The 27310-nt window shown below is 42.6% G+C and overlaps 1 protein-coding gene and 2 long non-coding RNA genes across 8 annotated transcripts; 1 reads left to right on the forward strand and 2 right to left on the reverse strand.

Moving 5' to 3' along the window:
• Positions 1–512: 512 nt before the first annotated feature.
• On the reverse strand, positions 513–6090 carry LOC120678757 (putative glucose-6-phosphate 1-epimerase). Its single transcript, XM_039960072.1, has 9 exons — positions 5820–6090; positions 4638–4712; positions 4306–4362; positions 4064–4224; positions 3833–3973; positions 3272–3374; positions 3098–3197; positions 2726–2965; positions 513–889 (listed from the first exon to the last, which is right to left on the reverse strand). The coding sequence occupies exons 1-8, from the start codon at positions 5961–5963 to the stop codon at positions 2754–2756; spliced, it is 993 nt and encodes a 330-aa protein (XP_039816006.1). The 5' UTR covers positions 5964–6090; the 3' UTR covers positions 513–889; positions 2726–2753.
• A 15650-nt stretch (positions 6091–21740) lies between these two features.
• LOC120677719 lies at positions 21741–22509 on the forward strand. The gene is made up of 2 exons (XR_005676431.1): positions 21741–21860; positions 22106–22509. It is a non-coding gene; the product is annotated as an uncharacterized LOC120677719 (long non-coding RNA).
• Positions 22510–23259: 750 nt separating this feature from the next.
• On the reverse strand, positions 23260–27009 carry LOC120679167. Of its 6 annotated transcripts, none has more exons than XR_005677023.1 (4): positions 26195–26993; positions 24741–26097; positions 24556–24621; positions 23260–24480 (listed from the first exon to the last, which is right to left on the reverse strand). It is a non-coding gene; the product is annotated as an uncharacterized LOC120679167 (long non-coding RNA). The 6 variants fall into 6 exon arrangements; XR_005677020.1 differs by having other exon boundaries at positions 23260–24495; positions 26195–26991; XR_005677024.1 differs by having other exon boundaries at positions 23260–24621; positions 24741–25679; positions 25762–26097; positions 26195–26990.
• Positions 27010–27310: the final 301 nt, after the last annotated feature.

Genomic DNA, 27310 nt, shown 5'->3' on the forward strand with positions numbered 1-27310 from the left:
CTCGAGCATGGTCAAATTGGAATTGGATTCCCTCTCACCTTCGTCACCTTTTGTCCGGCCCCATAGCCACATTCCAATCACTACCTACATGAGAAACGAGGGCGTCACCGCGTGAGCACGCTAAAAATCTGCATCTGATAGCAAGGCGGGCGCTGGATCCTTCAGAAAGCAACCTGTGATCTTCAACATCAAGTACACTGGGAAATGTCCACAATTCGGGGCCAGTGATTCCCTGCCACCAGCTCTCTCCATTGCAGACGCCCTCACAAAAACGAAAATGGCCAATTGGCCCCGGTACCGCAAGACTTGCACCACCATCGGGTATTCGGGTGCATCCAATTTTGCAGAACAATTTAAGAAATTCTCCCGATTCAAAAAAAAAAAGGAAAGGAAATCTCAGATCTACGGGTGCGGTGTCAAGAGCCAAACGGAACTTGTCTGTCCCTACGCCCTCCTAAACCACAAACCAAATCAATCCACCACACTGACCTCAGAAAAAAAACAAAGATACGTACAAACGGAAATGAAATTATACTTGATGGGATGCCGTCCTCCACAGGCAGGTTGATGATCCCAGAGATCCCAAGGATGATCAACTGTCAAAGGTAGGCAAGCACCGAACAAAACGCAAGGGAATTTAGGCAGCACAGCAATGATTTATGAAACTACAACACCGATGCCAGTATTGTGTCCACCGATATCATTCACCGTCGAGGAGAGATCCCATTATAAGCTCAAAGCAGCTGGTAGAGTCTGTTATTCAGAAGTAACCTACAACTCAAATTCTAGATACAAAAAAAGGACAGAAATATGGGGGATGAAAATGGCAAAAGGACGAAGCGGCGTTGACGCCAGCCCAGCATCAAATAAGAAGGGCAATGAAGTTCTCCTGCAGAATGAAAATCAACCACATGATAAGGATGATGATGTTCAAATATCATAGATGCTATCTAGCAGTACGAAGTATATAATTCATGAGTGATCAAATTTGCGGTTCATTGGTGGTGCGTGCGCTTGTCATGCAGGAGGAATTCAAACAATTCTTGGTAGTCGTATTTGAACACTACAATTTACAAAAGTTACAAAACTAAGTCTAGCCATAAATTTGGTTTCCTGGTTATTCCAAGGTGAAGGAGACAAACAACATAGGGATTTGTTTGCCTTTGCCTGTGTAGGTAGGCAAGCAGCTCCATAACAAAAAAGTACATGTCTCCCCAACTCAAGAATCAGGCATCATTGAACTTATGTGGCAGACTTTTGATGCAAATTCCTAAGTAAGAATGACAACTTATCTGCAACTTTGTTTTGTGTAAACAAAAGCTGATTTTACCGTACAGAACTCTCCTTTGCAAGTGCAACTTAAAACATTATGCAACAGCCATGTGACATTTCAACTGAAATTTCACTTTACTGCTCCCCTGATAACTTCTAAGCCTAAACAACAGATAAAATCTAACAGGCGGGGACTAAAATACCATTTTTCAATTTTTTTTATTGCCACCAGAATTATCAAATTTTACCAATTCCCAATGTTCAAAAAGGCGGAATTCCGCGGCCGCCTAAGCGCGCTTACGCGCTGGGCGGAGGGGTCCCGCCTGGCCTAGGGGGGTAGGCAGTCCCCTAGGCGCCCTTGGTGGCGGCGGAGGTCAGGATGGGCGGCGCCGAAGGAGGAGGTTGGGGGCAGGTGCGCGGAGGAGGCCTGCGGCGGCGGAGGAGGCAGGGATGTCGCGCAGCGGCGGCGGAGGAGGCAGGGGACGGGCGCGGCGGCGGAGGAGGAGGCAGGGGACGGGCGCGGCGGCGGCGGAGGAGGTTGAGGCAGGTGCGCGGAGGAGGAGGCAGGGGACGAACCTCGGCGGCGGCGGAGGTAGGGGCGGCGGGGCAGAGGAGGCAGGGGCGAGCGGCGAGGACGACGGGGAGAGGTGTCGTCGCGTCGAACCAGGTGATGGGGAGACGATGGGTCACAGGTGGAAGATAAGGTGGGGGAGGTGGGCTGGTGGGCTATTTGGGCTGTTTTGGATCTTTCTTTTCCATTCAAAGCCCACTAGTTCCTTATTTTTTCTTTTCTTTTTAGAGTATATGGTGAAGTATACGTATTATATTGTACCGCCTAGAACAACGCCTTGAAACGCCTAATCCTGCTTAATCCCGCTTAATCCCTAGGCGGTGGGTCACCGCCTAGATACCGCCTAGCGCTTTTTTGAACATTGCCAATTCCAGTAATTTCATTCAGGATCTCAATCAAATGGTTTGACCAAATATGAAAATTCAAAATAAGAAGTTTTGATGTAAAAAACTGCTTTGATACTAGTGCTCCTAGCCTACTGCTAGTGTATTTAATGATGCATTTTGGGGACTGGCTTTTGCAACCCCCAACCAGAATCAGTTGATTTTTCTTTATCTGGAAACCATGGACCCACCTGTCACCCACATAAAATAGGAAAAGAAGGCCAAGGTAAAAACTCAAATGTCGGGCTACGAGTACATGAACAGGGAGCTTTATACGATGGCAGCAACTTTTTATCTTTCTACAAGCGGCCAGATTAGACTAGTTATCCTAAAATACTACAATAAAACCAGTATTTGGATCAAAAACATGTTTCCTGTTCATGGCCAAAATGTTCGAATTTCATGGAGTCTCACCAAAATAAAAATCCCCTTAGCAGGTGACGCTGGCATTTATAGTGCAATGAATCCAAATTATTATATAGCAGAAACATAACATCACCTGTACAAGACGCAGAAAATGAGGTTTCTCAGCACTGAAGCACCTTCAATGGATCCAATTGTCCGCTACAGTAACTGGAAGGGACAGCTGAGAGGGCAAGTCTTCCTTTCCACTCTTCACCAGGCTTCAGAGTAATAGGCTTCTCAACAGCTGCAGGTTCCACACACAACATGTTCTTGTATTCTCCATCCCCAAAATCTTGCATAGCTTTAGCCTTCTTGTCCCAGGGGTTCCAAACAACTATAGAAGACAGCACATTAGAAAGAGAATGATGCATCTTGCAGCAACCATGCTTAATAGATGCATCTTGCAGCAACCATGCTTAATCGGTTCAATAGAAAGAAAAAAGATTTGCCATTAAGTAAAGCTTACCAGCATCTGGAAGCCCTTCTTTTGTCACAACAAATGTTTTTTTCTTCTCATGATCAATTATTGCAATTTTTGAGGGTGCAGCAAGATAAACTTTATCAACCTTGACAATGAACACATCAAATTAGTTGAATGCGAGGTGAAATTATAGGTGTTTAACATGAGCTAAATACTTACCTCCGATTCAAAAACAATAGCATCTCCTTGCTCTGTGAAACGCTCCTTTGCCTTCAAGTTGTCAAGGTAGTCCATTGTTTCCAGCCCTTCAACACGCACCTCACTAATACAATATTAAGCACAAGTAAGAAATAAAACAGCCACAGCACAAGTCTCCGATAGAAACATTCATGAGAAGATTCTGAATGCCAAAATAAATATAGAAGCAGAACCTAGTTTCTCAATGTGAGTTACATTATAACAGATGCAGGATTACCATCGCAACCTGACATTGTTGCAACTGTATTGGGGCTAGCATTCAATTATGAGAAACAACCATATCAAGTATGGAGAACACATATATGTATCTGCTTTGTCTTAATTCAAAAGTTACATTGGCATCTAGCAGGCTTCCATGTAACATGGATAAAAAAAAGGTCACACAAGTGCACAAAACATTACATGACACACAAATCACCATCTTTAACTTAAGAGATCCTAAAGCATGGAATAGAAAAGTTCAAGGGAAACCAAATACTCAAAAGAAAATGAGAAGTAAAATGAGAAACATCAAGTAAATACCTTATGTCAGAGACAGAGAAGTATGTGTGATATGCAAATGTGTAAGAGAAAGGTCTTCCATCAGTGTTGGTATTCCTGATTCGAGAGGTGAGACTCAAATCTCCAGAAGGTCCAAGAGCAACTCTCAAGCGGAACTCAAAACTGTAAACGAAATATCAATCAGATGTGAACTATATACATTAAGGATTTAAGGGATAAAAATAAGTCATCATCATGTGATGCAAAACAAACCTATGAGGCCAGATCTTTAAATCTTCTTCAGAAGGCCTTAGAATCAGATCAACATAAGCTTTAATAGCAGGGTTTGCTGGTAAAGGAGGTGGGTCATTGTCAATGGTCCAAAACCGGTTCCTTGCGAACCCATGCTGCTCAAGATTTCCATGAGTTCCAAACTGCATTACAAGGTGCATTTTGGTGAGGGCCAGTCAATTTCTGAACACGCATGAAGCCATTACAAATAAAGGTTACCATACTTGGGGAAAGCAGATGGGTATACCACCACGAATGGCTTTTGGAGGTTTGAAAATAGCCTGCAAAAGTTGAATTGCTTATGTCTTTCAAAGTTCAGGAATTAAGGATGACATGTAGGCATGAAAGTATGTCAGATACTGCAGTGATACAGGAAAAAAACAAAAGCTAAACAATAATCAAATTGGCCTCAGCTTCCACCTTACAAAAAAAACTAAGCAGATCAAAACGAGACATAAACTCAACTTCCAACACTAAAGAATGGAAGAACAACACGATTTTTTCATGTAAGTACCAGCTGATAAATTCATCTGCAACAACGAAAAGGATCATGTACCTTGCTGCTGAGAAAAAGCAACTCTTCCCCGTTGTCATTCTTCCATGATGTTACTTGACCTCCATAAAGATAGACCTAAGAATAGACAGTACTTGATTTAATCATCTAGAGTTACTAGAACAAATTGATAATGGCAAAAAAGAAAAAGGACACAGATGTTATGCAAATGGTAGTGTAAAACTAGTTACAAATTGTACACAGTTGCTATATTCCTTGCTGCTGCCCTTTATCTTTCTACAATTGGTTGATACTAATGTAAAGACCATCAGCAAGTCATAACTGTCATATTCAAGTTACCTTAGCATATAAACTCCTAATCTAAAATGCTGATTATAAGATGATTTAGATTATGTACATCCAAAATTATATGATTCAGATAGATAATTTAATTGGCAAACAATTACATACATGGATACTTCAAAAACATATGAGACTACTTCCTCGATGAACAATTTGGTAAAGCTGCCATATTATGGAATGTGTGTGGATAGTGTCATATAAGCATCAATGTGGAATAACCAAAACAAGCAACAGTAAGGATTATGTCTAATACATATGCGACCCAATTAACAAAATTGCTCACTCCTGTATCAAAACTAAAAACAGATCCTATCCAGGGGAAAAAAATCGACTACTCGGCATTACTTGGTCCGAAGAACAAGTTATAGCAAACCAACAACATAAGGAATAAAACTGTTGCCCGTTAATGTACAGATAACTAGGATACATCCGAATTCATCTGATGTAAATTTCTTCCAACCCGAATAAGTAAGCATTATCTATTCTGATCACGCATAGCGTCACTATTCACTAACCATCACAACAACCCCTCCCAGGGCTACACGGTACTTCCTAACAACAACATAAAACGGTTATAACTTATGAACTCCCTCGATTCCAAGCCCGCAACGCGGGGATCATGCAATGCGCCGATAATGATCCAACCGGAACAGGGCACGGCGAGGCAAAATCAGACACCGCAACACCAAAAACCTCATCAATTCCGCCCAAACCCCGCGCGGATCAGCAGACTTCCCACCGGATCTGCGCTGACGGCGCCCAAATCCAACCGAATCGCAACCCCGCGCGCACGGTGCCCCTACACACTCCGCGCACACATCAGACCAGACAAAACGGCGAGGCGTCCCGTGTGACGGGGGTGGGGAAGGCCGAATCGGGTACCTCGACACAGCAGTTGCGAGAGCCGCGGAGCACGACCTTCTCGAGGCCGGAGGGGCTCTTGACGAGCTCCGCGAACGGCGACGGCAGCTGTGGCGGCAGCGGCGACGGTGAGGCGGCGGCGCCAGCGGGGCCAGGGGCGGGCATCTCGCCACTCGCCCAGGCGACGGGGGAGCGGTGAACCTAACCCTAGCCTACCTCCTCCGGGGCTCGCCTATCCTGCTTTTCGGGGGTTCATTTGGTGGAGAAAGGGAGCGGAAGCGGAGGAAATTAATGGGAAAGGAAATGAGAAGGGGACGAGGGTATTTATAACCGACGAGGCGGGGAAGAAGAAGAGGAAGGTGCGGGTGTGAATTATAGAATTCAACGGAGGCCAGGGGGGTATATACAGTATTTGTTTCCTTAACTTCCCACTAAATTAGTTTTTGGGTATAAAAGAGGACTTTGGAGAACAAAAATATTTGGGGAAGACCGAAGACGTCTGTTTGCTCACGGAAAACGTGGAAGTTTTCCATATGTCAAATATCACATGTTTAAAGCATATCTATTCCATTTCTGAGATGAACTTTCGCACAAGTCTTAATGTATTTTGTGAATTTTTTTAAGTTCCATAGAATTTTCATCCTTTGGGTTATTTTGAGATAATAATGTACCCACTGTAGGGTGGAAGGTGTGCAGCACCTGAATTCACACGGCTCTCTTTTTTATCATGGAAGTTCTTTAGAAACTTTTTCGTCAATAGATTCCATTTGAAACTATATATTGATTCAAATTTATTGTTATGCTGATTTAAGTTTATTGATATGTGCTTTTATCATCATATCATAAGAAAACGAGAAATTTTAAAATAAAGTAAACCAGATTTAAAGTTAAATTAAAGAAATTACACATACTTATGATATTTTTTAAAGTTCAATTCTACAAATAGAGATCAAGAAAAACTTGACACACACACAGTGGAGCCATAGTAGTTCCATTTATGAAATTCTTGTTCTAAACAAACAAAAGGGTGGGCAGCTAGTGTGAAAGTTGTTGTGCTAATGTGTACATCCATCTTCTCTTCTTGCAGCTAGTAATTAAAATAGTTGTCTCATCATATATTATTTGGGGGAGGAAACAAAGGTCTGCAACTCTGTTTAATTAGCAATTGTAACAGGGGCATAGGGGCTATATATGGGTATGGAAATAGGAATGACGATCTTATCGCGAGTGCTTGGAACATTTTTGTAGGATTATCCTTTCAATCCTAAATGTCCATGATTCCAAAATTCACAGGACGGTGAACTCATCAATCATCCTTGTATGGAAACGAATCAGCGTGCTGCCAATTGGGAGACCGCCTTCCTATTTGCAAATTAGTATATTCTGTGCGCCACTAACTGTTTATCTTCTTCCTTTTTCATTTTCGTAGGAGATGATATCTTTGGATTTTAGATAAGGTAAGATTTCAGAATCTCCATTGTCACCATCATAATCTCATGTCGCTAATTGCCAAATATACCACCTATAGCTGCCTACTCAATCTACAGTTACAGATTCGGTAGCTACGAGTCTAGAGTTATCTATTCACAAGACCGCAACTAAAAAAGAATATAATTAGGAAGAATCTGATAGGGACATAGGAGTACTAGTAATTTAAATTCTAGGAGTATCACCTAAAGTAACTTTATTTAGACTATGTTTCATAAGAACTTATTTTCTTTTGGAAAATACATTACACACGCAGATGCTCACATATAGTGGGCATGAACACTACTCATCTTCTGTAGAACACAGGGATGTCGACATTACAGTACTTTTCAATATATGTGGGCATATCAGTGCATGAACTCGCCTCTATATATGTCGGATAGCGGATTCGGTGAGTTTGCCTTTTGCATAAAAGTATGAAACCCTGCAACTTTTGGTTCTTTCAACTCAAATAAGCACCAATTATTGAGCTGTACGTCCAAGTTCAAGATAGAAAGCCAGGAAGGTGATGTGCAGGTGTGAAAATGAAAGGTCTTTTGGTTGGTCTTGGATTCCCCCAGGTGGATTCCATGCAATTTTGGAAGGGCAGGGAAAAAGGCAAACAGAGCAGGAACCCACTGCAAACGTTTGTATGGTAGTCGGGCCAGGAAAAGATGGACGGTGGATGGCGCCCCACCACTAAGCCAACAGCGCAAGGCCATGACAGTGCTTTGCCTACCAAAGGCCCCAGCATGTCACATACGGACATATGGGTATTATTCATTCATACCTGTACTGACCTTGAGCCTGAGTAAAATCGGTTTGATTTGCAACTTTGGTGCCACCTAATAAGTCATAAGAAATGGTTGAACACCACCAATGTGTGGAAAAAGTTCAATTTACTTTCTTCAAGTATAGTCGAAGTCTGAATACCCTAAACTATAACTTGGTTCAATTTATCCCTAACCCATGTCATTTACTTTATTTTACCACATATTAAAGTTTCTATTTTTTGTTTCTACAAAAATAGAATTTTAATTTCAAATTTTGCAGGGTAGCAGGATATCACAGTGCATATTAAAAAAATTGTAACGATTCTTTTATCATTATGTTTCATATAATTTTGAACTCCAACTATTAATTTATTATTAAATATACTAACCTATCAAAATAATGATAAAAATAATGATGAATTTTTCTAACATACTCCCTCCATCCCTTTTAAACGTCGCTAGGAAATCTTGATTGTGAGGAGATTATGTTTCCCGAATGACAAACAAAAAGGAATAGAGGTAAAATTTCAACTTAAAACTCCACCTATGCTTGGGGAGTGAAAAAGACAAATTGTATTATGGAGTAATTTGAACCAAAGAACATAGTTTTGAGGATAAAATGAACTAAACAATAGTTTAGAGGGTTATCCGGAATTCGGCTATAGTTCAGAGGAGTAATTTAGACTCTTTCCCTTGATTAATATCACTAATTAGATCTCATGAGTTTGCCTACAAAAATTTTAAAATCCACTATGAGGAACTCATTATCTAGCTCTTGTTCTTTGTCCCTCTCCATAAATTTTTTTCTAGCTTCCATTATGTACCAACAACACATTTATTCTAGACACTCACTTACCTCTATGAATACTCACATGCAATCTTAATTACATGAGCACCTGTAAGAGCTTGAGCTGATAGATATCGAGATTGACGAACTCACTACAGACGCCTGGCTATCGATATGTACGTCACCTACAATTGAGAAATAGCTTTGGTTAAATTCTAGAATAAATCTAGGAAAGAGCGAGCACCCATTCTGAGTCAAGGATTCGAACCCGGGTAAAAATGTTCTTTATACATTGTCATGTCAAACTAGAATCAACACATCAGCAGAATATCTTGTTAGTATAGGTAATTTAGGCTAACACCTCGTCATTGTTCACCATCCTATCCGTACTCAATGGAACAAAAGCTCAGTCTAACTTGGGGTGTTGGGTTGGTACATATGGCGATGGCCGATGGGGCTCTACTCATGCTTTACCAGTGCATTATATTATGATAAAGACTAGTTACAGACCGGCCGTACGTTCCATCTGACCATCTAGCTTCCCAGTTGCCTCCGGTCCCACAATCACATGAGGGGGGTGGGGGGGGGGTTATGGAGAAGCATTTTTCATTTCTACTACTCTCACTCTTCAAAAAAGTTATAGTTCACAACTGTATTTCTTTCGAAAAGACCTTCAAAACAAAACGTCGCTTGCATATGTTCAACAATATTTTTTAAATACATATCAATTTCTTATGTAGATTAGAAAAATACCAGCATAAATTAGTAAAATGCTGAATTAATTTGCTAAAGTTATCTATTACGGATCATGAATTAAACATGCACCTACCCCAACACAATTGCTTGCTAACATCCTCTAATCACATCATCCAATTATTTTTTAAATATCAACATCAATATACACTTAACTAAACTCAAGCGAGTCAAACAACATTTTGTAAAATGATGACCAGATTTTGTAAAATTCACAAGAAAATTAGAATACACTGAAAAATATTTTCTCACACCAAAACTATATCTTTAAAAAATAGTGGTGTGTGATCTTGTTTTGAAGCTCATATTGAAACGAGTGCAACTGTGTCACCTGATTTTGATTTGGATGCTCGACATTGAAATTGCGGATCTTTTTTTTTGTTTGAAATCGTGTATTCTGCGACACAGATTTTGGGCGGAGTGGGGAAACTACCAAAATAGAAAACCGTGATTAGAAACTTCCCCTAAAATGAGCAGTCAGATGGTAGGCCTAACCTATTGCCGGCTCTCTAGATAAATAAATAACCCCATTCATTGTTATAAATAGAAAAACTAATATACGGCCGGTCGTACATTAGTTTTCTAAATATCAATCTACATTATCTTTTATCCACCCCGTTCATTGTTATAAATAATCAAATAACATCTCGAGTAGCTCCCATTTAATGTTCCGACAATAATTTTTTAGGGAGCCCCAATAACCTTTTTGGCACTTTTGGGGGGGGGGGGGAGGGAGGTGGCTGGGTGGGGGGCCGTGGGAGGAGGCACTATACAACCGTTCCACTAAACATACCCTCTACCATATCTCACTCCCGCAGCATGTCAGGCCTTCGGTGTCACCGGTTCTTCTCTTCTTTCCTACTACTTTCCTTTAATATAGTGTGTCGGGGTGGGTAATGACACCAACGCGAGCATGCATAGCCCCGGCGAGCAACTTATAGTGAGGTAGCATTGGGATAGGGCAGGCGCTTGGGTTTGGACAACGTGATGGGTATGGGATGGAGCACTATAGACCGGGGGGCGCCATTCAGATGGTGGGAGCAGCTCAAGCCACCGGCGCTCACGCTGCATAGGATGGGTGACGATATGCGAGGTTGGGCCGCACGAGAATATCCCACACTCCAAGATTACTGTGGAAAATGGGTTTTGAGGGGAGGTGTTTCCTCTTCTTTAGGGGGAAGGGACTGGTTCTTGGTGACCAGTAAAAAAAAATTGGGGTCGGATACTGTTGGAGCACTAAAAAAAATCCAATAACGGTAGTTTTATTTTTATATTGATGTCATACAGAGAAAGGACTTGAGATGCTATAAAGTAACTCTGAATATACACCTAAATTACCTATCTATGTCATTACTAGAAAAGCCCCAAGTTACTCATATAGTATGTATGTATGTATGTGTGTATGTGTGTGTGTGTATGTATGTATGTATGTATGTATGTATGTATGTATGTATGTATGTATGTATGTAGAAAGGGATGAGTACATCTGTTTTCATGTTAAACAAATGTCTTAAGCTAAGGTTTCATATAGACACATGTTGAAGTTACATGTAGGTGGATTCAAAATGAAAAAAAAAACATATGTAGTAATTGGTACCCAATGCATATCACGGATGGATAAAGATAGAAAATATGTCTTTGTAAATATTGTGTTTGAATATGAACAAGTGAGAGGAAAAAAAAAGCAATTTCAAATAGTTAGTTATGGCCTCCACATTTATTCCTAAATTTGTAACAATTGTATCTCTTAAAATTACTAACTTGGAGCACGGGTTGTTCCTTGTTATCCTACATATAAATGGGTGAACTACCTGTAGCACAAAAAGGTCCATACACATGGTGATGAGGACATGACCAATACGTATATGACCAAGGCCCAAGCGAAGATAGAGTTCAAAACCCAATCCACATTGAAGTCCGTTTTATTCGCGAGTCCGGTTCGGACTGCAGGAGCAGGCCTCACGAAAACGGACGCCCAGGCCACATACGGGCTCCGTTTTGGGCGTTCTATATATCGTTGGAAAGCTAAGGAGATAAGCTTTCTAACCCAACTGATCCCATATCAAAATACGCTCAGAGTCGATGGGAATCGTCGAAACAACATGACGACCAGAATCTGCCTGGATGCAGCGACACCAGTTTTTGGGCCCGAAGGCCTTGTACTCCCTAGGGTTGCCCGGCCACCCCCTTGGCCGCCCCCCTAGCCTCTCTCTTATATATACACAGCAGCCGCCATTAGGTTAGTTGGGTTTTGCTTAGATTCATTCTGTCAAGAACAGTTGACGCCGTTCATCGGTTTGTGAAACCCCAACTCGTGAGATTAGTCATTGATCTGCAGAGTCACTTCATTTGAGCTGCGTTTCTTTCAAGTTCTTGTTTGTGTTCTTCGTTGCGCTTGCAGGGATTAGCCTTCTTGGCGAGGTCAACCGGGTTGTGACACGGTTGATAACCAGAGGAGTTGTGGTGCTAAGATTGCTGGATTCGGGTCTTAGGATCTGAAGCCGGATCGGTGTGTCTCACTCCGCCTACAACGAGAGTTATCCAGAACCTGACGGAAGATCGGGAACCCACGTCCCCATTACATGGGTTGGAAGGGCTGATACACAAATTAAAGTGGCCCTACTTGAATATTGAATAAGCGTATGACAAATACATATACTTTTATTTTGAAGGCTAGGAGACAGAAAATGTGGCATGTGGCGTGTGCATGTGAAACACTGAGACCAGGGGTCCATCAGTCCATGGGGTGATGACAGGCCACGTTTTCTTGAAATTTAAAATAGCCTGCGCAGGTAGGCACGAGGGCGTTGAACTTGGTTTGGCAATTTGGTGTAGGATTTGTTTAGTTGCGTTGTGTAAAATATTTGAAAGAATATTTTTTTACATTTGAAGTATTAAATATAGATTAATCACAAAATAAATTACAGAATTCGTCTGTAAATCGCGAGACGAATCTAATGAGCCTAATTAATTCATCATTAGAGATTGGTTATTGTAGCATTATTGTAGCAATTTAGCGTCTAATTACGGCCTAATTAGGTTTATTAGATTCGTCTCGCGATTTATAGGCAAACTGTGTAATGTGTTTTTTTATTTCGTCTAGATTTAATTCTCCATGCAGGTGCCGGAATTTTTTTTAGTAATTTTGAACTTTGCAACCTAGCCCACACGTCAAAAGCTGCCAGTGCTGACTAGACCCTTGCCTGCTGTACGAGGAAAACATGTTATTTCCAATTTTTCCTGCCGAAAGTGAGGTGTTCTTATCTAGAAAATAAATAATTGGGCGTTTCTCTTGCTTGGGATAATGGCAAGCCTGCGAGCTGGATTGATTTGACGCGGCCCAAACAGTGCATGCGTCCATGATTTGGCTATGTTTTTCTTTTCCCGAAGAGAGAGGAAGAGAGAGAGCATTTCTTTGTTCTGTCTACAAAATCAAATAGGATACCAACTAATGGATGTTTGGTATAGCACAAATATTTCTATACCATATATCTTCATTTTGAAGTATATGATGTTTAAATTAATTATCTTATTCTAGGAGAAAGGGTAGAAAACACATATTATTGTGGGGAACATATGAGGTGCAAATCAATCTCTTCGTGCAAACCATGCAAACTTCAATCTGGACCACCGGATCAACATCCAAGGGGGTGCGCAGGGAGAGTGGGAGGGAGATTTGCAAAAATATGATTAGAGGTGAACGGTTAATTGTAAAATTATCCAATCCCCCTTGGATGTTGATCTGGTGGTCCAGATTGAAATTTGCACGATTTGTACGAAGAGATTGGTTTGCACTTGATATGTCCTCATTATTGCGACTGTTAATGATGTTTTGCAATCCAATCCGGGTTTGAGATTTGCATCTTCGTAATATGAAAGTAGGGGTGGTCAGCCTTTCCCATCAAATTTTTATTTTTTTAAAAAAGGTTAATGACGTGTTCAGGCTTGAACGTGATGGTTTGATGAATGGAGGTGACGTAATTTATTTAGTGATGATCTTCTGGCGTCGCTTCACTTCTACTCCGGCTTACTAGGTGTTGAAGATTTAAACCCGTTCAACCTTGTATGTTCATAATTCATATCCAAAAAACTAACCCGGAGAAGTCGACAAATAGGTCCTCTGTTTATCTCTTCCCGATTCTTTTTCGTAGGAAATTTTCGAGGCTGCAAAAAGAGCAACGAAGCTTAGGAGGCAAAAGGGCATGTAGGCTAGTGATTGCAAGAGTCTCGGTAGTATCTGAGGTCTTGGGTTTGACTTTCCTTGGAAGCGAATGTTCTGAGATTTAATGGTGTTGTGACTTTGTCAATTTCGAGGATTCGCCGATTCAATCTTCGAATAAGCTCATAGAGATAGAATTTGCATACGTGTGTTCATAGATGTGCGAGTATATATATATATATATATATATATATATATATATATATATATATATATATATATATATATATATATATATATATATATATATATTTTGTGAGTGCCTGAGTTGTACTGTGTAATTAAAAAAAAGAGGCTTTTTCGGGGACGGTCTCTTCAGACAGTGCTTACTCTTGTTGCAAGGTCTATGCCATTAACAGCTACTACAGGACTAGCAGTGCTTATTTTAATAACGAAGCGTAGGGCGGTTTTTTTTATTATTTTTATTTTCATTTTTTACAAAAATATATTTTCGTGTTCGAAATTTACATGAATATACCTCGGCCGCCCCGCTGCCGGGCGGCAGGGACTTATCTGCAAAAAAAAGTCGACAAAAAAATTGCGCCGAGGTCCCTGGAGGACTGGCCGCCCGACAGCGGGGCGGCCAGCCCTCCAGGCCGCCCGGCAGAGGTGCGGCGGGCCCTGGCCGCCCGCCTGCGGGGCGACCGGCCCCCCAAACCCTATATAAGGTGTTGGCTGTCCCTCGCCCCCCTCATTTGCCTCACTAAAAATCCAGAAAAAAAGAAAAGAGAGGGAGGGAGGGAGAGGAGGGGTGAGGGAGAGGCAAAGCGGCGAAGCCCTGCCGGATTTTCAAGCCGGCGACTGTATGTAACTAAAATTTTCTACATTTTGTAAATAGATTATGTTGTAATTATTTTTTTGAAACAGTAGATTAGCAATCAGTTCAATTATTGTTAGGAGTGATTAGTGATACATTTAGTTGCAGTTACTTATAGTGATTAGCGTTGATATAGTACATTTAGTGTTAGATTTAGTATTAGAAAATACTAGAAAATTATTAGAGAAGTATTAGAAAATCAAAAAAATTGCAAGATAATATTAGAAAATTGTAGAAAATGTTAGAAAATTGTAGAAATTATAGAAAATATTTTGTTGAAACAGTAGATTAGCAATCAGTTTAATTATTATTAGGACTGATTAGTGGTACATTTAGGTGTAGTACTTGTAGTGATTAGCGTGATATAGTACATTAGCAATCTAATTAATTAATCTTAAAAATTGCATGATAATATTAGAAAATTTATAAATTGTTAGAAAATATTAGAAATTATTATAAATCGTTAGAAAATCTTAGAAATTATTTAGGAAATATAAGGAACTATTAGAAATTTTTAGATGTGTGATTGTATTGTATTGTTTTGATCTTACGTGGTAAGTTCCCTCGCCCCCCTCATTTGCCTCACTAAAAATCCAGAAAAAAGAAAAGAGAGGGAGGGAGGAGAGGAGGGGTGAGGGAGAGGCAAAGCGGCGAAGCCCTGCCGGATTTTCAAGCCGGCGACTGTATGTAACTAAATTTTCTACATTTTGTAAATAGATTATGTTGTAATTATTTTTTTGAAACAGTAGATATATTAGAAATTGTAGAAAATGTTAGAAAATTGTAGAAAATTATAGAAAATATTTTGTTGAAACAGTAGATTAGCAATCAGTTTAATTATTATTATGACTGATTAGTGTACATTTAGGTGTAGTTACTTGTAGTGATTAGCGTTGATATAGTACATTAGCAATCTAATTAATTAATCTTAAAAATTGCATGATAATATTAGAAAATTTATAAATTGTTAGAAAATATAGAAATTATTATAAATCTGTTAGAAAATCTTAGAAATTATTTAGGAAATATAAGGAACTATTAGAAATTTTTAGATGTGTGTTGATTGTATTGTATTGTTTTGATCTTACGTGGTAAGTATGGCCGGAGGTACTCCTGCGTTGCTGGACCCAACAATAGACTCGGGTCACCGGTCCTTCCTTGCGAAGGTTCAGCACCAAGAACTAAACGTGCTGCGTCCACGTCCACCTGCAGAGTTGGATCCTGTAGACCCACGATGGGTGCCTAGGTGATATGTCGTCTATTTTCTATTTTTATCCGTTATACATTTCGTTATATAATGTATTAACATTTGTGCACTGTATGATGCAGGCTGAGCGAGACAGGTCTTCTCACTGTGGCTCGTCTTGCTGAGAGTGCTTTGGTGAAGCTAGACAGGTCTCTACTTTCAGCTCTCGTTGACAGATGGAGACCTGAGACACACAAGTTCCACCTCCCTTGTGGGGAGATGGCACCGACCCTGCAGGACGTTGCGATGTTGCTTGGTCTTTCTATCACCGAAGACGCTGTCGGGCCCCGCGTGGTACCTTCTACGTGGCTGGAGGATCTTGAGGAATGTTTTGCAGGTGTTGCCACCACGATTGATCCTGAAGATTTCAATGAGCACCCACAGTTGAAAAGCCCTTCCAAGTCATGGCTCCTACAGTTTCAGGTATAATTTCGTACAAAACGATGTGTTGATGTATTTTATGGCTTTGAAATACCTCATGTGTTTCTTATTCTCAATGTTCGTACTTCATTGCAGCCGGATCTGTTGGCAGCCGATGCTGATGAGTACATCGTGACTAGATCACTCGAGGCATATCTGCTGTGGTTGTTTGGGTACATCATGTTCAACAACTCACACGACCACTGTGTGGATAGGGTGCTTCTGCCCTACGCACAGGAGATCGCCGATGCAGATGAGGATGCCATACCCTTATATAGTTGGGGTTCAGCGGTTCTTGCATGCACATATCGTGGACTCTGTAAAGCATCACGGCAGAATGATAGGAATGCTATCCTAACGGGGTGCCCAATTCTGCTACAGCTTTGGTCTTACGAGAGGATTGCTATCGGTCGTCCCATGATTGACCAGTCACCGTACAATCCGGATATGTACGGTGACATGGAGGACGACAGACCGACCATGGGGACTCTCTGGTAGTCTCGACAGGTATGGACCCGATAAAATTTATATTCTATGCATACTATGGTCATATATTGTTCCCTCAATATCTTTCTTATGGACACATAATTTTTATTTTTGCAGAAAACATGGGCACATGTACAGACCCGGCGGTCTTATCCTGAGCTTGTTGCCGAATTTGATCGATTGACCCCAGAAGACATTGTGTGGGAGCCATACAGTCCTTCGGCTATAGCCGCATGTGCACCGCTTGGAATATCTTCGGTGTGCACACAGGACCAGGGCCTATGGATGACTACTGCAGCTTTGCTGTACGACGTTGTAGTTGAGACCCACTGCCCGGATTGAGTCATGAGGCAGTTCGGTCGACGCTAGTCTTTCCCTGTGTCTTCAGTGTTGGATCATGTTCAGCGCCACGATCATAGGTAACAAAAATGTATAAGTCCCCATGTACTAATAACGTGAAACTAATTTCTATTTAACGTGCAGTTTATTAAGGGCTGGACATCCTTTCTCGACAATGTGGGTCACTAGATTACAACCATGGGTGGCTGCGTGGGATGATGCAGATGAGCAGTTGGCTGAGGATACCGGTCCACACACTAAGCCTTCGTTTCGGGCGTACCTGACCTGGTACGAACCGAAGACTCGTTGTCATTTGACGTATGTCGACATGCATCCACAGCCGCATGTTGCGACTTCGCAGGATCGCTATGCACGACACAGGGATGAGGCATTAGCTGGGGCGGTGAGTAAATGTTGATGGCATTTTCGATCTTTTAAGATTTGTATACTAAGTTTTTTTGGTTGCAGTTCGAGGCATGTAGGTTGCTTGAATTAGATTGCTCACTGAATGTAATGAGGATTCAAGGCGGGTCTACGATGAGCATGCCGGCACAACTCGAGGCCTGGACCACTCAACGTGATAGAGCCCGAGGCATCCTTCAGGCTTTTGGTATGCGGACGGAGTACGAAGATTCCTACGGATCATCGCAAGCATCTACGTCGGTTCCTTGTGGTCCCGCATGGCAGCAACCTCCCTTATACCACCGACAGTACAAAGGTATGGTGTGATATTTACCGATCCGTATGTTTATATGCAGTATTTAAATACGACTCCACATAGGGTACGGGTACCCCGGTTCTCAGCCCTATGGAGGGCCAGGTGCCTCGCAAGGGGCTCCATTTCAAAGAACCCAGTTTACCTCTATGCCACCAGCTGGAGGGACTTTAGGTAAATATGTGGTGCATAATTTTATTTGTTTATGTTTTATGGTCGAAGGCTCATACGTTATTATTTATACTCAGGATCACAACAGTTCACCGGAGCGGGGCCGTCTTCGTATCACCCTATGCCGCCAACAGGAGGATATGAATGAGCTTCTTCCTATCCACCACCACCACCACCACCTGAAACATAGGGTACGCAGTATAATTTGTACGAAATTGCATTCACCTATTGAATGTTGCTTAAATTTTTTTTGTGATATGTAGGGTGGTCTGAAGACAACGACGCGGCCTCCTTGGACGACTTTACACGGTTGTTTGCTACGCCTGCCCAGGACGATGATCCCAACTTGCATACACCTGTGGCTTTGTTACGCCGCCCTGCCAGAGACATGAGGCCACCGGACCGTCATAGCTACCCTACATATCACGTACACGCACAACGTAAGAGAGGTCGGAATGGTAGGGGTGGTTAGTTGTTGGCACTTGTTTCTCTATTGTTATTTTGGACTGTTTCGACTGTTTGGATTATGGTTATTTATGATTGTGGTAGTTTACTTGTCATTTCTTTCTATAGATATTATTGATGTGAATTTGTTATGTTTGTGGGTTCCATAATGCTCGTGAAATAAGGGAAGTTCTTGCGAATTTTTTCCGTGATTTAATGAAGGACAAGTTAGGTGCGGGAGGTATTAGCGGCCGAGATTCCGCCGACGATGATGACGACTACCGCATACAGAGTAAACTTCGTGACACGATCGTATAGCTCAAAATAGGGACTATAGTGTATCTAGCTGCGAGTACGAGATTACAGGTTGCCACTGCTCAACACGGCGATCATGGGTTTCCCATATGTCGCATTATTTGCCCAGACAAACGTGACAAAAGACGACAGCCCAATAGCAGTGCCCTTTCACCATTTCAAAAAGATGTGACAACACGGCAACCACACCAGCTCACCTTCAAAGCAGTGTAGTGGGGAAGGCGGCATCTAGGCACGATCGACCGAGCGGCAGCGATGCAGTGCTGTGAGTCTGCATACACTTAGATGTTCTGCATGCACAGAGATGCATCGAGTAGTCAGTTCGAGAATTGAATCTAGCCTTTTCAGTGTTCGGTCAGCTAGCCTCTTCACTGTGTTGTCATGTAGGTTTTCAGGTGCATTTACACTCCACACTCCGAGTATCAGACCTTTGTGCGCCTATAAATACTCCAAAGTTTGTGAACTCCCAGCAGCACTCAAACACCAAAGCTCATTGTATACCCAATATCTGGAGTTGGGTCTAGCGGGAAGAATTACTACGGTTTCGGGAAAGGAAAAGGGGGAAGAAAGAGAGACCCCATAATATGGGAGGGGCCTCTTGGACCTGATTCCTTTCCGGAACCAGTGTTTGAGTTTCCGCCACAGCACAAGAGTGAATTTACCAATGAAACTCCTCTTCGACAATACGATAACCGTAGAGAACCGTGGCCAAAATGCAGACATGGTGATGACTGCTTAGTGCAGATGTGCACCGACGGGATGGATGACGGTTGGCGTTTCTTCAAATGCCCACACGCATGGGTAATACTCGGTTGTTTTATTTCTTTATCTTCATTGAGACACCTTACATGAAATTTATTTTGCAGTCTTCATTTGCTCCAGAAAACTGTGGTTTTACCAGGTGGGTCGATCCTGCACCAATTGATTCAGTTCATGAGTTCATCGAGTACCTCGATAAAGATCTTTGATCTGGAATGCAAGGTGAACCATTACGAGGAAGTGAGCGAGGGTAACAAAGACGACGAAGATGATGATACCAGCAATGTTGCCGCTTCACAGGATGAACCATGCACTAGTCCTTACTGCAACTGCCCTTGTCACAAGAAGAAGGGCCCTGCCCCTCCGGCACCACCGCCTGCACCACCTGCAATGGGTGGATACTGCGGAGAAGGCTCAACGCAGTTTGCTACATGGGGGTACGGCTACTAAGACTACCTAGTGCTAGTGACATGCTGTATCGTTGTGTTTGTTGTGTTTTTTAAATTACCTAAGGCATGTTAGCTTAGTTCAGAATCTGTTTACCGTAGTTGCAACGGGTTCTGCCATGCCACTGCATGTCTGATGTGTGTTTCATTAACGTTGTATTATGATGTAATTCATATGGTTTACATTGTGTAATGCAATTTTTAGTTCTTAATTCTTACCGTTATATTTGATATGTGGTTCACAGTATTATTGTCTCCTAAAAAGGTCCGAAAATATTAAAGGCGAGTTCGAAGATTCACTAGATTGCTTGTGAGTGCGTGGCACCTCGGCGCCGTGATCTGTGGCGCCAAGACGTGTTATCTCGGCGCCACATATTACGGCGCCGACCCCAGGGTCTATTTCTGCAAAAAATTTCAAAAAGGATACATATATGAAATTCTTTCGTGAAAAAGGCTAAATTGCAAAAATTACGGCCGGTCGCCCCGCAGCCAGGCGACCAGGGCCGGCCACCCAGCTGCCGGGCGGCCGGCCGCCCCGCTGCCGGGCGACCGGCCCCCAGGGACCTGTGCGTAATTTTCTCCGTGAATTTTTTTTTCAGAAATGCCCCTGCAGCGCCCAGCAGAGGGGCGGCCGGGGTATATTCCTATAAATTTCCAAATAGAAAATATATATTTTTTAAAAAAACGAAAATAAAAAATATAAAAATAAAAAAAAACCAAGCGTAGGGGTGTTGAACGAAATCCAGCCCATAGAACACAGAGGTCAGCAGAATGGAGCCCGTATAAGCCCATTTCTTTTTTGAGAGGAAAGCCCATTTCTTTTTTTGAGAGGAAAGCCAATTTCTTTTCTATTGAGAGGAAAGCCCATTGTTTAAACTTCTCTCAAACTAACAACCCCACAGGGCTTAAGGGGCATGGATGCGGTTATGCATCACTCCTGAGGCAAATGTTTTCCGTGGTTGGGCAGGTCTGTTTAATTGTGTGACTGCTCCGGTGTGAGTTGAATAGGAGAGAGATTGTGTGCTGCATGCATGCAGAAAAAGATAATGAAAATGATATCACTCATGCATCAAATTCGAAACTAAAAGAATTATAAGTATTAAACTGAGCATTCAAATTAATTTTAAGTTGTACCATTATCTTACTTGTAACAAGATTTTCAAAACATAACCACACTTGCCTATATTTACATGATATTTATTAAAATATTTTTAATTCAAAAAATTAAATTCAAATTCTAGGAATAAATATTTTAACAATATGAACAATTAATTGTTTATACAAAATGGAAATTATATGTTACGAATAAATAGTAATATACGATGACCAAAAATATCAAACAGGGTGAACATTTGATTTGATTGGATAGAATAAATAATAGAAAATGAATATCATGAACAAATTAATCACATCATCAAAAAATTTATCTACAAATCGAATAAATAATTTAGCGTTACGAACAAATTAATTACACATAGACTTGAAGAAAAAATTTATCTACACTGGAAAAAATATTTGGCGCAAGGAAGGGGGCTGGGTGGGCTGGCTGGATTGGTCTGGTGTAGAATTCTATTCTACATATATATATACATATATATATATGAAAAATGTATTCTACACTTGCTTGTAACTACTCCTACATGGTCAAAGCAGTCACCGTGCGAATTCTAACGGGTCCATGGGTGCTAACCGCTAAACATATACGGCAGCCTCGACCTATCGGCGGGCGTAGCGTATGCCGAGATATCCGGACTTCCGTTATCTCCAATCGACAAAAACAAATCACCGCAGCTTTTCCAGTTCCTCTCGGTGGCTTCTCGGCTGGTCCAGACGCCGTCGCGTGGTAGCCATGTTGCCAACTGAATTTGATGCGGCGCTTAGCATCCATTAATTGGTGAAATCAAGGTGCCGTATCATTTGATTTGCTCATCACTAATCCTATGCAAGCCAATCCGGAGTTTTATCCCATTGATTATTCCTATTTCTCACTCCCGCTTCAATCAAATCACCCGCCCTTGCTGCAGATATCATTCGGCGGGTATCCTAGAGAATTGCAATACGCAATCACTTGATGCTTTTTTTTCTCCAGATTATTATAGTATCACTTGATACTTATTTAATAGATTGCAATTGATTGTTTTCTTTTGCAGATCACGCATCACTCATCTGGATCGGTTCGGCATTCAGGGATTTCATTCAGGATTGGGCTTCCGTGCTCAATGCGAGTTCTGGGTTCAGGATGGTGGCAGCGAGTACACGGTTTGGATCTGCTCTTTGCTTGGCCCGCGCCATCCGATTTCTGGCTACCACTCAGTACCGTGGCGAGCTCATGCACATGGCGCTATGTCGCTAGCGGAGTCGCCACAAAATGCTTTGACAAGGGTTCGGAGTACGATTCAGATGCACAAGAAACATCTGCAGAGATTGCATGAGCGGCGGCGACCGCCGACCAACAACACGCCAGCAGTCTCTGTCGTTAGGATTAAACCACACATGGAATGTACATACATACTTTCATTTTACCAATATGAAATACGTCTTGTTGTGATCAAAATCATAGAAATTTTCTGCTTAATTGTGCCTTGCTTGATACTCCTGCAACGGGTATGCACACATACTCCGATCCTGGCTTGATACTCCTGCAACGGGTATGCATACATACTCCTGGCTTGATTCCTGGCTATTACTCCTGCGACGGGTATGCACACATACTCCTGGCTTGAATCTACATGCTCGGTTGCAACGGGTATGGATACATACCCTGGCTTGAGTAACCTAAGCACCTGTCTATCTAGAACTAGAAAGGTATACTAGCTACAAAGGTGTACCCATTTGGCACCAGTTACATGAATACGTCAGCTGAAATTGTAACACGTACTTTGGAAAAAAAGAACGCATGGATACTTTCCGTTCAAATAGGCATAAGTACGTGTACATACCTACTGGAGTAATTCTTATTGATATGCATGTAGTATACGTACATATTTCCAATTCAAATAAATTAGCTACAACTATTAGTTTATTACTAGTCGAGCGCACGTCCGACATCGCATGTGTTTGAAGAACAATGTTTCGAAGCATGAAAAAAGTATAAAATTATAAAAATAGGTAAATAGTGATATGATAATAATTAAAAATATGAAAATTTATTGTGCTATACATTAATACAATACTAACTAAAATTTTGTTATAATTAGAACAACCCTTATTTACACTCATAACAAATCTATACAAAAAATCAGTAGTCTTAGATTCAAAGAAATACTTGACATAAATAGATTCAACCCACACGAATGATCATTGATGAAAGAGGATTAGCTGATCATTGATGGTGTCAACGTTAATGTGATGATCACCACAAGAATGACCAGTGATCTATTTTGCTTGTCCACAAATGAAAAGGATGCGAACATATATATAAATAAAATAATCAAGGTGACACTGGGGAAATGATTCGAATAGCTCTGGCAACCTCAATCTTCTTTCTGATATAGTCTGCATAGAACTTTGGCCTGGTCCTCGGAAAAAAAAAACTGATTATGAAAACATCACTGGGCTCAAGATGAGCGAACCGTTCAACCATTGCTGGCTATATTGCAACTTACAAACCTTGCCTAAACTACTATGGCCTGATGCCATTTTGCCTGACTCACAGTCGCCAGCCAACGAGAACCATAGTCTGAATGTTGCCGAGCATCCGAACAAGCTTTTCTTGGTTGAGCTGAAAAGCTTCCACTGGAGCTCCAAATTGCTTTCTTTCTTTATTTCTTTCAAAAAGATAACTACAGATTGAGAGATATTGGGAGTCTTACGTAGATCAGAATGAATAAACTAAAAGCAGATATGGTGATGTGATATACACCTATGGCACATGTCAAAAACTCCCATTGATACGCCTATTGGCTGCCATGCCGCCATAACACGAGACATGGCAAACACCTGTTTCAGAAGTTAAATGTTCAACAAAATTAAAAATCTTTATCCAACAAAGCAAGGAGCAGAGGTGGTAAAAGATGTACCATGCACCTTGTTTATATCCTAAAATGAATGGATGTACCATGCAACTTGCTAGATACATGCTAAATTAGAGTTAAACCAAGCCAATCCTACTAACCAGTTTCTACCCCTACTGAACCACTGTTGAATCCAAGTTCCAAATTACAAAATAAATTGCAAAAGTTAAAGGGAGGTCACCCATCTCACACTCCCAATTGCGCACAAGGAAACAAAAACTGAAGGAAAAGCCGTGAAAAAAAGCTGCCCCGAATTGGAGGTGAGAGAGTAAGTCAACAACATTTCCCCTGTAACTCGGCGCGGCATCTCGTGGCAGAACTGGGGCGGCGGCGCGGCTGCGGGTTTACAGCAAAGCGGCGGTTGGTGGGGAGGCATGCCACGCACGGTGGGAGCTTGGTGGGATGGTGCAACGACGGAGGCGAATGTCTGGACTCTTGGAGTGAGGGGGAGGGCGACGGACCATAGCCACCCAGTATAAAATATGCATGATCTCATCGAAAGGCTCATACTCCTGCAGGTTAGAGGCCTATCCGAAAAATCACAATACAGAAGAAATAATAAGAGCAGAGAAAGAGGAAAGCCTTACATTTTCACTATGTCTTTCTTCGTGTCATTCTTGATTCATTACTCATCAACCTTCTCCACACTTAAACTGATCAGCAGCAAAAAAAAAGATGATTATGGAAAAAAAAGAAGGCAACAATGATGCTATAGAGAATTACCATACATGAACTACAATAGAAAGGATTCAATTTTTAGAACTGCACATACCAAACAAACGGTGACCATCTCCTGCATGTGATCCCGCCTGGATTCCTACTCGAATTCTGATCAATTTTTTCAAGATGAGTTTGTTATCCATGTGAACCTGATAGCTTTTCTCTATGGCCATGCCATCCTAAAACCATTACTCAGAGGAGTTTGCAGAGAGATAAGGCCACATGAACAAATGTCTCAACTATCATGGACCCAAATCTGAGAAGATGAACTTAAATACTTGCACAATAGCATCAGGTTATGGACATGCATTACGCATTTACCCAGAAATGTAATATAAGGAAACAAATCTTTGTTGGTATAAAAAAGAAGTGAACTTTAAATTAGGCCGATCATTCCTGAGAAAAAAATATGAGTGAATCAGATAAGAATATCATGTAGTTGAGATGCTTGATGCTACTAAAACCTATATAAACATGAAAATGGCTGCTAATAAAAGATAATGTACCTCTGTATGCAGGCTGAGCACATCAGGTTCCATGATAAACTATATGAAACTGATACAAGTCATATTTGCTACTATTAAGTAGAGTACCTAACTGATGAAACTTGAGCACATCAGGTCAGGAAAGGAGCATCCAATTAAATCAACCATAACCTAAGTCCAAGTTTTTCATCAAATTATTTCAACATCAATGAAGACAATCCTGTATTCCTTGTACCTAAAAGGTCTTGGCATCCAAATTACAGTACCTAACTCTAATGGACTGACATGATCATCACACAAAAACTCAATCACAACCTCTTGTTTCTGCTGCGATCCAAAACTGACCGTACCATTGATGAAATTGTTGTGCTCATAACATTTTTAACACAAGGAATTGAGTTTTAGTTGTACCTTACTATTCCACATATGAGAGTTTTTCATCAATCGTGAGAATTACCCGGTCTCCGCGCTACAGACCTTGCAATCACAGTTTCATTTTGCTAGCCCTGCAGCTAATCAGTTAGTAAGACGCTCTCCAAAGATGCACGCAACAAGACTATGATGCAGAGAGCAAGTGAGCGACAAGACCTTGAACGGGACTCCCTCGAAGTATCTCTTATGGTACGCCTTGTGAACCTTTTCGCCATTGTCGTTCCCATGGGCGTACATCATGCTGCAGACAGAGCAGGTGTGGAGGACGAAATCAGGCTACCCTAGCTCCAGATGAAACTACGCATAGCTCCTCTTCTTGCTAACAAGCGCGCCGCGCCCGCCGCCCTTGGGCTTCCGCTTCTCCTCCGCTGCAGCGCTGCCGCCTCTTCCCAGCCCGTGGTCCTCGCCATCGCCATTGCGAAAACTCATAGGAATGAGAATGGAATCACAAGTTGCTTCTCCCCACGTAGCACATGTGCCAATGCATCTTCTCTGTACATTATTTTGTCAGACGTCACAACAATTGGATACGGCAGGATTAGGTACCGAGGGTTATCGATTCGAATGGGGAAAGAAGAAGAAGCAGAACCTGTTCGGATCTGGGGCCATTTCCTCCGCTTGAAGAACGCGCTAATCTTGGGCTGCATCCCCTCGCCTCGCCTTCTCATGAGCTTTCATCGTCCGCCCTCACCCTTTGCTGCCGACGTGTGGGGGATGCGGGAGTCGCGCGCGGGCCGTCGGGAACGATGGCAGTCACAGCGGTGCGGCCGGAGTCGCGCGCGCCGCGTGTGGGGGATCGGCGGCGGAGATGGAGGCCGCCGTGGCGTCGGGCGTCGCGCCCGTGGGGAATCCGCGGCGGGGACAGCGTCGCGGCGTCGGGCGTCACGGTGGGACTACCTGCGGGCGGGTCGAGCGTGGTAGTACAGTCGCGCGGCGGTGGCACTTCGGATGGGGGGCAGTGATGTGCGGCAGGCGGGGGTGGCGGCGCGATTTGCGGCGGGCGGGGGCATCGGCGCAATGTGCGGTAGTCGGAGGGGGCGACGTTGGCCGTGAGCGGGGGGCGGGATGAGCGGGGCGACGACGGTGGCAAGCGCGTCTGTCTCTTGAGTGCGCCGCGTAGGGGGTTGGCCGCCGGCTGCACCCCCTCCGCCGCGCCCGCCCCTAGCCCCGCCGCCGCCTCCGAGCACTCCAGCCTCCCTCCCCCCGACCGCGCCTGCCGCCACGCCGTGGGCGGCCGCCGCCTCGCCGGGTGGGACGCCAAGTGCGCGGGCCCGCCTCGACGCGCCACGGACCCGCGCCGGACACCGCCGCCCACTCCCCCGCCGCCGCCCCAGCCCCCGGCGCGTGGACGCCATGGCCGCACGGACGGATCGGTGCTCCGGGATGGATGGGGTCTGCGGAGGGCAGGGGATTGGGAGCAGGCGTGCGCCGGGAAGGAGGTGGGTGGGTAGAAAATTTTTAATTAAAAGTGTTCTAATTGTTTAGGTCTTTATAGTATAGATAGATAGATCCACAACATATAACTGTAAATTCACATGCTTACGCGTCCATACATAAAGTAGTTTAAGGTGACCAATCGAATCTATATCTATACTATATAAAAGTTAAAACTTTCTAATATAATTTTCATCAAGATGAAATCTACCCATCCTCTCACAAAACACCTCTAAATGGCCCACATGTAAAGTCTGGGTGATTGACAGGG

The sequence above is a fragment of the Panicum virgatum genome, chromosome 6N (genome assembly GCF_016808335.1).
Source record: "Panicum virgatum strain AP13 chromosome 6N, P.virgatum_v5, whole genome shotgun sequence".
NCBI classification, from domain to species: domain Eukaryota; kingdom Viridiplantae; phylum Streptophyta; class Magnoliopsida; order Poales; family Poaceae; genus Panicum; species Panicum virgatum.